The sequence below is a fragment of the Cebus imitator genome, unplaced genomic scaffold, assembly GCF_001604975.1.
Source record: "Cebus imitator isolate Cc_AM_T3 unplaced genomic scaffold, Cebus_imitator-1.0 Scaffold41, whole genome shotgun sequence".
Classification (NCBI taxonomy): Eukaryota; Metazoa; Chordata; class Mammalia; order Primates; family Cebidae; genus Cebus; species Cebus imitator.
The window spans coordinates 6424130-6438558 of record NW_016107356.1 but is presented as its reverse complement, the minus strand read 5'-3'; the positions used below and the strand labels follow the sequence as shown (position 1 = coordinate 6438558).

Below are 14429 nucleotides of genomic sequence, written 5' to 3'. Positions count from 1 at the left end.
CTGAAACCAAAGCTAAGAAGAAAAGAAAGATTTTTTAAAATAATACCTATATATATATATATATATATATATATTTTTTTTTTTTTTTTTTTTTTCTTAATTCAGTAAGTGTAATACCAAATAAAAGCCTGGGTTCAAATGCTGGTCTCATCCTTCCTAGCTGTATAATCTTGGGCAGATTACTTTTCTGTTGTTTTATTTTTTATGTATTAGGCAGATTACTTTTAATCTATTTTAACGTGTTTTCCCAGCTCTGAATGAAGGAAACCAAATCTATGTCACAGGGGAGAGAAAGGACTACAAGTACTAACAGGGAAACTCATCACTGGCACACCCTGACTAAATAGCTGAGTAAAAGCCATGCTCCTGGGACTGTGAGATTTCACCCCATGAATCTCTTCCTCTAAAAGTTACTCCCAACAAAGTGGTAAGTTTTATTAGAAATACTGGTTAAACCTAATGTACACTAAAGTATCAGTAATTGATATCAATATACTACAACTCTAAAGAAATGGTGGACTTTTAGGGAGTTGGAGATAGGGTGGGGTAGGAGATGGGAATGGTGAGGACTGACTCATCATCTACCAGTAGAAGAGAATCATGGGAAGACTCAGAGAACAGCTCACACTACGCGTACAGCATTTCACTTCAAAAAACAAAAACCAAGAATAAAAACTATGGCACGGGAAACTCTTTATGTAAAAGCAACGATTTTAAGAAGTGTGGCACATTTTACCTACCTTAGCATTTTATGCAATTTATCAGAAGTCATACCATTCCCATTGTCAGTGAATGTCAAGCATATATGGTCATTTATCACTGTTTTGTCAATCCATATTTGTTTAGCATTCACATCAGGATCATAAGCATTATCTGGGAAATACAAGTTTGAAAAAAATTTGATTCTGCACTTTGAAAAAGAGTAATTAGTTCAGAACAATCCTATAAGAAGCAATAGAAGACCATGTTTAAGACAACTTTAAAAGCTGCAATTTGTAGGCACTCTTAAGATTTAAAAACATGAAAATAAACTGTATCCTAGTATATACTAATTGACTATTACAGAATTAACACCTTCATGGGAAACAGATGGCAAGACTGATACCCAGCAAACCAAAGAAGTACAAACGAAGAAAAATCACTACACTGCAGAGATGATTGAGAGAGAGACGAAGTCTGGGTGTGGTAAGTCACGCCTATAATCCCAGCACTTTGGGAGGCCAAGGTGGGCAGATCACCTGAGGTCAAGAGTTCAAGACCAGCCTGGCCAACATGGTAAAACTCCGTCACTACTAAAAATACAGAAATCAGCTGGGCATCATGGCATACACCTCAAGTCCCAGCTACTCAGGAGGCTGAATCCCTCGAGCCCGGGAGGCAGTGTTTGCAGTGAGCCGAGATTGCACCACAGTACTCCAGCCTGGGTGACACAGCGAGATTCTGTCTCAAAAAAAAAAAAAAAAAAAAAATTTCCTTCTTCCTTCTTTTTCTTCCATCTAAGATAGAACCCCTTCATAGATAAAGATTCTAAAATATAACTAAGAATACCTAAGAATACAATCCCTTTATTATCTGTTTCTTAAACAGAGGCCTAAATTTTTCAACTAGGCTTATGTTTATGTGCATAAATTTTACTTTTCTTTTTCTCTTCCCTTTTTTTTGGAGACAGAGTCTCACTGTTCCCCAGGCTGGAGTAAGACTCACTCTGCTGCAGCCTTGACTTCCTTGTCTCAAGTGATCCTCCCACCTCAGACTCCCGAGTAACTGGGACTACAGGTGTGCAGCATCGCCCTGGCTAATTTTTGTATTTTTTTTGTAGAGATGGGGTCCCACTATATTTCTCAGGGTGGTCACAAACTCCTGGGCTCAAGTGACCCTCCTGCTTCAGTCTCCCAAAGTGTTGGGATTACAGGTATGAACGATGCATGAATTTTTCCCAAGAAGAAAAATCACAGCCCATAAATGCAAATCTGACTGCAACCTTGCCTCTTTCTCATGTTCGCTGAAATGCTGTTAAAATATAATCCTAAACCTTAAACTACCCATTTATTAGAGGAAACAAGAATTTATCACAAATCTAACACAATACTAATCCTCCTACTGATACCAGAAAAATGAATCCATGCTGTATGTGTAACATACTTTTGTGCTACTAAGAAACGTAATTATGGCCGGGCGCGGTGGCTCAAGCCTGTAATCCCAGCACTTTGGGAGGCCGAGGCGGGTGGATCACGAGGTCAAGAGATCGAGACCATCATGGTCAACATGGTGAAACCCCGTCTCTACTAAAACAAAAAATTAGCTGGGCATGGTGGTGCGTGCCTGTAATCCCAGCTACTCAGGAGGCTGAGGCAGGAGAATTGCCTGAACCCAGGAGGCGGAGGTTGTGGTGAGCCGAGATCGCGCCATTGCACTCCAGCCTGGGTAACATGAGTGAAACTCCGTCTCAAAAAAAAAAAAGAAACGTAATTATGCCAGTCACTGTGATGCACACTTGTAATCCCAGATACTCCTGAGGCTGAGGTGGGAGGATCACCTGAGCCCAGGAGTCTGAGACCAGCCTGGACAGCATGGTGAGACCTCGTCTAAAAATAAACAAACTCCCCATAAATCTGTTTACTTTTATAATCAGAATATAAACAATTTAGGAACTTGGCCAAGTAAATCCTAAACACTATAAAATACTTGAGTAGTATTAAAGAGAAGGCTGAACAGTGATTAATTTGACATCCATATGAATAGCTGTTATGCTGTGTAATCTTTACCACTAATGTTGTCATTTGAGGTATTTGTTTTTTTCTTGCTCTGTCGCCTGCCCAAGCTGGCCTGGAATGCAATGGCACAGTCATAGCTCACTGCAGCCTCAACTTCCCAGGCTCAAATGATCCTCCCACCTCAGGCTCCTGAGTAGCTGGGACCACAGGCATGCACCACCATTACCCAGATTTTTTTTTTTTTTTAATATTTTTATAGTGACCGGATCTCATTATGTTGCCCAAACTGGTCTTGAACTTCTAGCCTTAAGTGCCTGGCCAAGACACTTTTTATAAAAAGACACTGTACATAAGTTTTCAGTAAAAGATTTTTTAAAACTACAATTTCAAGCAACAAATAGTACATGAAATGTCAAACTACATACCTATTAATTCAGCAACTGCACTGAATGGCCAGGTGTGACTAGTAGAATTTGTATGTAAAAACTTCGGGCAAAGCTGAAACAAACAAATGCTTCATGTAAATTAATTTAGGACTTACTTTTGAAAATAAAAACCAGTATTTTTGTCCCTGTGTTCAACAACATTGAGACCAAAGTGACTTCGCTGCTTCTCCAGGATACATCTGTAAGATACAATCTAGAATGTAAGATTCCTGGAAGATAACATTGGGAACCAACTAAACAGCTTACTCACCAAGACTTGGTTCAAAACCCTTTCCCTCCTTATGTCTACAATGTCATAACTGTCTAATCCCAAACAGGGACCTGACTTGCCAAGACCTACCTTAAAACGATCCAGTCAAGACCCTAAAATCCTATAAACACCATTTCCTAATTTCTCTACTTTTGAGACACAACTAAGACTTTGTCAAGGAGGCATTTTCTCCTAGGTGTATCAGGCCCAATAAACTTAGTTTGCTTGATCAATACGGTTTTCTGGCACCGTGACTTGATTATTTACTCGAAGTTCACTATAGCTGAACTTGTAGCAGTGGAGCAGTTTACATCTACAAACTTCAAAGAACTCAAATAAGAGTTCTAATTGTTAAAAACTAAACTAAACTTGGCCTGAGGATGCCTCCAAACTCCAGTCAGCACATAAGGAACTACAACCTAACAGCATGAAAACTAAATGCCCAACTTAGGAGTATTTGTATTCCAGTAACAAACAGCTGAGTCTCAGTCAATTACAGAAGCCCATCTTCAATCACAGGTCACCAGCTGATTCAGAGAAGGCAAAATGACAAGCTGCAACCAATTAAATTATTCCTGTACCTCACTTTTGTTTTGCCCATAAATACTGGCTGATCACATTGCAGGTCGGAGTGCTTAGAACCTTTTCTGGTTCTGAAGCCTGTCCTTTTTATTTTTTTTTTCTGGACACAGAATCGTACTCTGTCACCCAGGCTTTTGTGCAGTGGCGCAATCTCGGCTCACTGCAACCTCTACCTCCTGGGTTCAAGTGATTCTCCTGCCTCAGACTCTAGAGTAGTTGGGATTACAGATGTGTACTACCACACGTGGCTAATTTTTTGTATTTTTAGTAGAGATGGGGTTTCGCCATGTTGGCCAGGCTGGTCTTGAACTCCTGGCCTCAAGTGATCCACCCTCCTCAGCCTTCCAAAGTGCTAGGATTTCAGGTGTTAGCCACCGCACCCAAGCTCTTATTTTTTTTAGCGATAACAGTCTCTCTCTGCTGCCCAGGCTGCAGTGCAGTAATGTGATCATAGCTAACTGCAGCCTTGAACTCCTGAGTTCAAGTGATTCTCGTACTTCAGCCTTCATAGTAGCTGGGACCACAGACATGCACTACTATGCCTGGCTAATTTTTATATTTTTTTGTAGAGACAGGAGTCTCACTGTGTTGCCTAGGCTGGTCTCAAACTCCTGGCCTCAAATGATCCTCCAACATCGGCCTCCCAAAGTGCTGAGATTGCAGGAGTGAGCCACAGCACCCCATGTGCCCAATTCTTCAATCATTCTTTGCTCTACAAAACTTTCTTAACTTGTCTAAGGTTTTTCCCTTTAACACAATGCATCAAATTTGCATTGCATCTTAATTTCCAAGGCTTTATGTCTGATTTTACTCACAACTCATTATGGAAGAATATGCCAGTCAACCTCATGCTATTGGGAACTCTCTAAATTCCTTAGTAGTATGTACCAAATACATAAAAACCCACAAACAGTTTTAAAAGGCAGAGTCTTGAAATTTTCAGTATGCAGAGAATTTTCATGCTTTTGTTGTTGTTGTTCATTTTGAACAGATTCTCTCCTAAAAAGGGGGAAAAAGGAAGAGCACTTTGTAGTGTGAAGAGCCCCAAAAATACAGGAGTGTAGGTCAAGCCAACCACACGTGTAGTGCTCAGTGTGGCCACAAGGTGTCAGAAAGGTCTATTTTTCCTCCGTCCACGCTTGCTTCTGGACAATTCCCAAACCTTCATTTACCATTAAGTTGAAGTACACAAGTGAGAAACAGTATCCTAAAGAAGACTGTTCAAACTGGTGTATATGCAATTCAGACTTTCTTTGTATATCATGTAAAATGGACTTTCTAAAGCACACATCACAAACAGCTCTTAATGAAACTAAATTTCCAGCTGAGCAAAGCGGATCCCAACACTCTGGGATGCCAAGGCAGGTAGATCATGAAGTCAGGAGTTTGAGACCACTGCACTCCAGCCTATGCAACAGGGGCTGCATTTTTCATTTCAGAAAAAAGAAGAAAAAAATAGCCAGGCGTGGTGGCTGGTGCCTGTAGTCCCAGCTACTCGGGAGGCTGAGGCAGAAGAATTGCTTGAACCAAGGACTCGTAGGCTGCAGTGAGCCAAGGTCGCACCACTGCACTTTAGCCTGGATGGCAGAGTCAAACTTCGTCTCGGGGCAGGGGAAAAGAAGAAAAACACTTCTTCCATCAAATACATTCCAAGACCCTCAATGGATTCCTAAAACTGCAGGTGGTACCAAACCATATATATGCTACGTTTTTTTCCTATACATACATAATGATAAAGTTCAATTTACAAATTAGGCATAGTAAGAAATTCACATTTTAGGTTGGGGAGGGACAGCCAGGCTGGGGGCAGCTGGGCCGCTGGACAGGTCCCAGGCTTTGCCTTCACACCGGCCTGCCGCCCCCATGACGTGTTCCTCATGATCTGGTGCCACAAGACAACCATCTTCGAGGACACCAAGGAGTCCAGCACGGTGTTCAAGCTGAAGCGAATCATCAAGGGCATCCTCAAGCAGCCACCAGACAAGCAGCAGCTGTACAAGGGTTACCAACTCTTGGATGGTAGCAAGACACTGGGCAAGTGTGGCTTTACCAGCCAAACAGCATGGCCACAGGCCCCAGCCACAATGGGGCTGGCCTTCCAGGAAGATGACACCTTTGAGGCCCGGTGCATCAAGCCGCTTTCCAGCCCACCCAAGCTGCCCAACGTGATGAAGCCCCAGGACTTGAGAAGCAGTGCCAATGAACAAGCGGTGCAGTGAGGACCCCCCCCAAGAGGCCCATTACCCTCAATAAAAGAGATTTGGGAATCAGAAAAACAAAAAGAAATTAACATTTTATTATTTATTTAGAGATGGAGTCTTGCTCTGTTTCCCAGGCTGGAGTGCAGTGTGGTGGCTCACTGCAACCTCACCTTCAGGTGCAAGTGATTCTCCTGCCTCAGCCTCCTAAGTAGTTGGGACTACAGGTGTGTGCCACCATGCCTGGCTAATTTTTTGGATTTTTGGCAGAGACGGGGTTTCATCATGTTGGCCAGCCTGGTCTCAAACTTCTGATCTCAAGTGATTCGCCCACCTTGGCCTCTCAAAGTGCTGGGATTACAGATGTGAGCCACCATGCCTGGCCAAATTAACAACTTATTTTAGAAAAACTTTTGCTCATTGCCCAGGCTGGAGTGCAATGGCGGGATCTCAGCTCAGGGCAACCTCCACCTCCCAGGTTCAACCAATTCTCCCGCCTCAGCCTCCTGAGTAGCAGAGATTATAAGCATGTGCCACCACGTCCAGCTAATTTTTGTATTTTTAGTTGAGACAGGGAGAGACAGGGGTTCACCACATTGGCCAGGTTGGTCTTGAACTCCTCACCTCAAGTGATTCCCCTGCCTCAGCCTCCCAAAGCGCCAAGATTACAGGCATGCACCACCAAGTCCGGCCAACTTAACAATAATTTAATAATAGAATGATACAATAATACTAAATCTGATAACCCCACAGCTACTAAGTGACTAATAGGTGGGCAGCAGATATACACAGCATGGATACACTGGACAAAGGAATGATTCACCTGCCAGTTTCTACTCAGATGATGGGGCACAGTTTAGAATTTATGAACTATTTCTCTTTTTTTCTTTTTCTTTTTTTTTTGGAGACCAAGTCTCGCTCTTGTCCCCCAGGCTGGAGTGCAATGCCACAATCTGAGCTCACTGCAATCTCTGACTCCCAGGTTCAAATGATTCTTCTGCCTCAGCCTCCTGAGTAGCTGGGATTACAGGCACCCGCCACCACACCTGGCTAATTTTTGTATTTTTAGTAGAGACGGGATTTCACCGAATTGGCCCAGCTGGTCTCAAACTCCTGACCTCAGGTGATCCACCCGGCTCGACTTCCCAAAGTGCTGGGATTACAGGCGTGAATCACTGTGCCCAACCCAGAATTTATGAACTATTTCTATAATTTTCCATTTAACATTTTCAGACCATGGTTGACTTTGGGTAACTGAAACTGAAGAAAGCAAAGCTGCAGAGAAGGGGGGACTACTGTAGTAAAATTCCTAGACAGAAAGTAGAATGGTGTTTGTCAGATGCTGGGGAAGTTACAATTTAATGGGTACAGGGTTTTAGTTTTGCAGCAAGAAAACAGTTCCGGAGACTGATTACAAAACAATCTGGATGTACTTAGCACAACTGAATTGAAACTTTAAAACGCTTAGGATAATAAATTGTATACTACATGTGTTTTACCACAATAACAACCAAACAAACAGCAAGTTAGCAAACTGAACCTTGTGAAACTCCTTTCTCCCTTTTCCATGCCAATTTCTAAGAGCTAGCAGCCAGGATTATGCCATGGCAGAAGACTAGATGTAGAATTCCTCCTTGGGAAACTGATTTTTAAAAGTTCTATTTGGTTCTTTAACAATTTTGCCTGGCCTTCTGGAGAGCATCTTGTTTTTATAGTTCTTACTTGTTAAAATTACTTTTTAAAATTTTTAGTTTTAAAAAATATACTTATTTTATGGTCCAACAGTTCCTACTTTTAATGGTCTACAAATACCAACGTAGAGCACCCCGACAAAATGATTTCTTCCTATGTGATCACCCAACAGTGAAGGCCACCAAAGGACTAGCTCTATTCATGTATGAAAATCTTGCAATCAGCTTTTAGTGTCTCACTTAAAAATGTGACAAGACTGACAGATGTGGTGGTTCATGCCTGTAATCCCAGCACTTTGGGAGGCCAAGGCAGGTGGATCACCTGAGGTCAGGAGTTCAAAACCAGCCTGGCCAATATGGTGAAAGCCCGTCTCTACTAAAAATAAAATTAAAAAATCAGCCGAGCATGGTGGCGCATGCCTGTAATCCCACCTATTTGGGAGGCTGAGGCAGAGAATTGCTTGACCCTGGGAGGCAGAGGTTGCAGTGAGCCAAGATCACGTCACTGCACTCCAGCCTGGGCAACAAGAGTGAAACTCCGCCTTAAAAAAACAAAAACAAAAACAAAAACAAAAACATGAGAAAGCTGTTTCTAGACATTTGAAAGTGTTTAAAATTAGAAACCAAGGCCGGGCATGGTGGCTCACACTGTAATCCAAGCACTCTGGAGGCCAAGGCGGGCAGATCACCTGAGGTCAGGAGTTCAAGAACAGCCTGACCAACATGGTGAAACCCTGTATTAAAAAAAAAAAAAAAAAAATTATATATATATATATATATATATATACACACACACACACACACACACACACACACATACATATATGTATATAAAATAAATTAGAAACCAAAAACAATATACAGTAAAAGAAACAGGAAGAAACATGGCCTCATGTAATTTTTAAAACAACACTTTGAGGTAGGTAAGATTATTATTGCCATCATTCAAATTGGAAACTCTGGCACAAAGAGGTTAAATGACTTAGCCAAGGACATGCACCCAGTTATGAGTCAGGATTTGAACCGGAGAGAGTGAGCTTCAGAATGTCAGTCACTAAGCTACATATCAGAGGTATACGTGAGATGGAGACACATGAAAAGGGGAAGGAAATTTCCAGACAGATGTTAAAGGGAAGTCCCCAAATTACAACTTAGCCGATGACTCCCAACTAACTTCCGAATAACAAAATACTGGGTGTGTCTGAATCCATCTGGAAAAGAGCTCCCAGTTCTCTGGATGATCGGTACAGAGAAAAACTAAAAAAACAAAATATAAATCAGTTAACTTCAGGGAAAACAAAAGGTATGTATAGGAAAGAAAAAGCAATCATATTACACTAGTTGGCTCATTTGTGAGTAAGAGTAATAACAAACTCTATAGTAATTCAACCAAAAAAAGTGGTAAAAGCATTGGAAGTATGAGAGGTGGTGAAGAATGTGTGTCAGCTAAATCCACAGCAGGATTTCTGGAAAAAACAACAACAACAACAACAACAACAACAACAAAAAAGTATATGCATTTCATATCACTAGAATTACAGAATAAAAAGCAAAAATTTTAAAATGTTTTTGTCATTCTGCATTTCACCCTGGGACATCCTAAATGACTTTTTAAAAGTTTTTGTCACTGTGCATTTCATCCCGACCCCCTACCTGACTTTTTAAAATGTGTATACATTGGGCACAGCACAGTGGCTTAGGCCTGTAATCCCAGCACTTGAGGAGGCGGGAACGCGGGAGGATCACCTGAGGTGGAGAGTTTGAGACCAGCCTGGACAACATGGTGAAACTCCATCTCTACTGAAAACATAAAAATTAGCCAGGTGTGGTGGCCCACACGTGTAAATCCAGCTACTCAGGAGGCGGAGGAAGGAGCACTGCTTGAAACCGAGAGGTGGAGGCTACAGTAAGTCAAGATCATGCCACTGCACTCAAGCCTGGGTGACAGAGTGAGACTCTACCTCCCAAAAAAAAAAAAAGGCCAGGCGAGGTGGCTCATGCTGGTAATCCCAGCACTTTGGGAGGCCAAGGCAGGCAGACATGGTTAAACCCAGTCTTTACTAAAAATACAAAAATTAGCTGGGGTTGTGGCAGGCACCTGTAATCCCAACTACCCAGGAGGCTGAGGCACGAGAATTGCTTGAACCCTGGGAGGTGACTGCCGTGAGCTTAGATGGTGTCGATGCACACTACAGCCTGAGTGACAGAGCTAGACTCCATCTCTCAAAAAAAAAAAAAGTGTATCCATTAAGGGTTCACCTTTTGTGCCTTAAAATGTAAGACTTTTGACTAATACATTAGCTAATTAATTTTTTTTTTTTTTTTTTTTTTTTTTTTTTTTTTTTTTGAGATGTAGTCTCACTTTGTCGCTCAGGCTGGAGTGCAATGGCAAGATCTCAGCTCACTGCAACTTCCACCTCCAGGGTTCAAGAGATTCTCCTGCCTCAGCCTCCCGAGTAGCTGGGATTATAGGCACCCACCACCAAGCCAGGCTAATTTTTTGTATTTTTAGTAGGGATGGGGTTTCACTATGTTGGCCAGGCTGGTCTCCGCCTCCCAAAGTGCTGGGATTTTAGGGATTTTAGGCGTGAGCTGCCACGCTCCGCCAGCTCATTAATTTCTATCTCCATTAATGCAATCATTTGAGAACTATAGGCAAATAATATGGCTATATTCCAATAAAATTTTATGGAAACTGAAATTTGTATTTCATGTAATTTTTATGTCACTAAACCTGCTTCTTTTTTTCTCAACCATTTACAAATGTATAAATCACTCTTGGCCTTCAAGCCATACAAAAACAGATGTCAGGCGGGATTTGGCCCATCAGCTGAATGTAGTTTGCCAACTCCTGACCTAAGGCAAAAGCAAAAGGGCTGCAGATGGGAGATTTCTGTCATAAGGTTCCCAACAGCCCGTATTACCCACAAAACAAAGACCCAGCACATGGACAGCAGCTACACCCAGAGTACCAGCTAACAAATGCTGGTCTCTTAAGGCTGTTTGACCATTATCTCTGCTTCCTTTCTCCCCTCAATCTTGAAGAGCCAGAGTCTACAACAAGGGCCCAGAGGCCGGGAAGGAAGAAGAGAATCAAAGGACAGAAACAGTTAAGAAATCAACTCACTCCTTTTCTCCACTACAAGTTTCTGGGCCTGAACAAGACTGAACCTCGGGAGGGGAAGGGGAGGAGGGAAGAAGGGAGAAAGGGGAGAGAGAGAAAATAGAGATTGTAAACTGATGAGGCCAGACTTTACAATACCTTAAGCTAATGGGAAAGCGTCAGTCGGCCCAGATTCACAGAAGTGGGGAGTAACTGTTTACGGCCGGTGGCACACACACACACACACACACAAAGTTGCTCTCTATTTTCAAACTACCAAAGCCTATCTCACTCAATAAGCCAGTTATATAACGAAAGGATGGACATCCAGAATACATAAAGAACTTTTACAAATCACAAGAAAAAAAAAAAAATCAATAAAGATCCTCCCAAAAGAAAAATAGAAAATGGACAAAAAAAAAAAAAAAAAAAAAAAAAAAAAAAAAAAAAAAAAAAAAAAAAAAAAAAAAAAAAAAAAAAAAAAAAAAAAAAAAAAAAAAAAAAAAAAAAAAAAAAAAAAAAAAAAAAAAAAAACACAAACACAAAAAACCACAAAGACTAATACATGCAAAGAGCTCAACTACACAGTCAAGGAAATGCAAGTAAAACCATACATCATTTCACAAAGATCGGACTCGAAAAAATTTAAAGTCCGACAACACCAGGTGTTAGAATCTGGCTAAACGAATGAAAGAAATCGCAGAGCAAAGCACCAATTATTCACTACGGGTTTGTACCCCAAGCAGTCACTACCAATTCGAATGTTAAAATTAATGGCACCGGGACAATTATTCTTTGGCAAGAGTCAACAACTTTCAGAGAATAGGAACATTTCTGCTTAGCATCAACTGCGCTCACAAGGAAGAAAACTTTTTTAGGATAATCAGGTGGGGAAGCCACGCCCACATTTCTTGGGCGTGAGAGTTCAAGTCCTCTTGAGTGACCGCTCCCTACGATTTAAGATACGTGAAACGCCTGCAGGGTTTCCGTGAAATCGAAACTCCCCCAAACAGACGCAACGCGGGATAAAGAGATCCCGGCGATCTAGTGTCTGAGCCCCAGGGCTTCCATTGCCAAGAAAGCTGCGGGCACTGACAGTAATCAGGCAGACTCGTCCCGGCTCCGCTAGCCCGAGGGCAGCCCCGGAGCCCCGTCCCCCTCACCGGCGTTTCTGGATGCGGAAACCGCTCCCTCCCACCACGGTCCCCCACAGGCTTAAGAGGGTCAGGAGCTCCGCGGCCCGAGGACAGGCGGAACTCCCGCCGAGGCCTCGCCCGCGGACCACAGCTGCGAGGAGGCTAGGAGGGAGCTGGGAGGAGGGGCCGCGGCCCTGGCCCGCCCCGAAACCACCGGAGCGAAACTGAAACACAATGCGGAGGCGACGGAACGCAGCCCGGCCCTCAGCCGAGCCGCTCCGCCGACAGGAGCGAGATGGCCGCCCCCTCCTCTGGCCCCGCTGCAGCCCCCGCTGCCACGCCGGGCTCACAAGCCGCCACCGCCCACTGCCAGCCCCTCCTCGCTTGCCCGCCTGCCCGCCCTCCTGGGACACGGCCCGCTCCACCCCTCGTGGCTGCTCACCGCACTGAGGCGTATCCCGCGGGGTGGCTGTGCCGCCATCTTGAGCGAGCTACAAAGCCAGGACCGGCCTCAGCCGCAACCCGAGTGGGAGACGGTGGAACGACTAGAGCCCTTGAGGTCACACCCACTTCCGGGGAGGGGCGCGCGACTGGCCCCTCCCACCCACTTCCGCCTCCAGGCAAAGCCGAAGTGGGAGCTTGGGGAAGGTGAATTGCCTGCCTGGTTAAAGCAGGGTACGCTGGGAGCTGAGGTCCCGGCGCCGGGCCCTGCGGGCCTAGAGCGCATGCGCGAGGGGCGGCAGTCCTGTACCTTTCTGGACACCAACCTGGACGTGGAAACTTGGGGGTCGCGAGTTTGAAGCCTGGCGCGAGGTGTGGTGTAGCCGAGACAGGTGAACCCCAGGCACTTAACCTGGTAGGATGTGAATTGCACTGAAAAAAGCCATTCCCTATCCACCAGTGTCCATAAAGACGAAATAAAGACGGAAATTATTGCCCTGAAAATTATCAGCTTTTGATTCTAGAAAAAAAAAAAAAGAGTCCTATGGCCCAGCGCGGTGGGTAACGCCTGTAATCCCAGCACTTTGGTAGTCTGAGGCGGGCAGATTACTAGAAGTCAGGAGTTCGAGACCAGCCTGGCCAATATGGTGAAACCCTGTCTCTACTTCGGGCCTGGGGGTGTGCGCCTGTAATCCCAGAAGACTCACTTGAACCCCAGAGGCTGAGATTGCGGTGAGCCGAGATCACACCATTGCACTCCAGCCTGGGCGCTGCAGCCAGGCTCCATCTCAAAAAAAAAAAAAAAAAAAAAAGAGTCCTAAAGGCTAAAACCTGGGTGCAGTGAGTGGCTCACACCTATAATCCCAACACATTGGGAGGTCGAGGCTGGGGGATCACTTGGCTTGGGTTCAAGACCAGCCCAGCCAATATGTGGAACACCATCTCTACCAAAAATACCAAAATTAGCTGGGCATGGTGGTGGGCGTCTGTAATCCCAGCTACTCAGGAGGCTGAGGCAGGGGAATTGCTTGAATCCGAGAGGTGGAGGTTGCAGTGAGCCGAGATGGCACCACTGCACTCCAGCCTGGGGCTCTGGTGACAGAGCAAGTTTCTCAAAATTAATTAATTTTTTAAAAAAGCAAAATTGGCTGGGTGCAGTGGCTCATGCCTGTAATCCCAGCTCTTTGAGATGCTAAAGCATGAGGATCTCTTTGACCCAGGAGTTCAAGATGAGCCTGGGCAACACGGGTAGACCTCATTACTTAAAAAAATGTTTTTAAGTTAGCTGGCCGGGCATGGTGGCTCACCCCTGTAATCCCTGCACTTTGGGCAGCTGAGGTGGGCGGATCACCTGAGGGCAGGAGTTCAAGACCAGCCTGGCCAACATGAAGAAACCCCATCTCTACTGTTGGAGACAATGAGTTCTAAATTTCTCTTCAAAGAATCAGTATGTCAGTAGGTTCAGTTCTTTGTCCTCCATTTTAAAGTTTAACTTCCTTGTAGTTTCAGTAAACAACCTTCTCCACCAGTTCTAATCAGTAGTTCACATCTGTTCCCCTCGGCCAATATCCAACATTCTTGAAGAAAAGAATTTTCAACCCAGAATTTCATATCCAGCCAAACTAAGCTTCATAAGCAAAGGAGAAATAAAATCCTTTACAGACAAGCAAATGCTGAGAGATTTTGTCACCACCAAGCCTGCCTTACAAGAACTCCTGAAGGAAGCACTAAATATCAAAGGAAAAACTGGTACCAGCCACTGCAAAAACATACCAAATTGTAAAGACCATCGTCACTATGAAGAAACTGCATCAACTAACAGGTAAAATAACCAGCTAGCACCATAATGACAGGATCAGATTCACACT

The 14429-nt window shown here is 43.9% G+C and overlaps 2 protein-coding genes across 2 annotated transcripts in view; one reads left to right on the top strand and one right to left on the bottom strand.

Annotated features, from left to right (window-relative positions):
* The window catches only part of MORC3 (MORC family CW-type zinc finger 3), a 51318-nt gene extending 38267 nt beyond the window's left edge, over nt 1-13051 (bottom strand). Inside the window, exons 1-4 of the mRNA XM_037737687.1 lie at nt 12563-13051; nt 3140-3212; nt 741-873; nt 9-12 (exon numbers count right to left, since the gene is read on the bottom strand). Coding sequence (XP_037593615.1) covers nt 9-12; nt 741-873; nt 3140-3212; nt 12563-12601 — 249 coding nt within the window. The 5' untranslated portion in view covers nt 12602-13051. The remainder of the gene's footprint in view (nt 1-8; nt 13-740; nt 874-3139; nt 3213-12562) is intronic.
* On the top strand, nt 5741-6359 carry LOC108302558 (elongin-B-like; the record flags this gene model as incomplete). Its single annotated transcript, XM_037737660.1, has 1 exon — nt 5741-6359. A coding segment is annotated over one exon (471 nt), but the record flags the coding sequence as incomplete, so codon positions are not given.
* Nucleotides 13052-14429: the final 1378 nt, after the last annotated feature.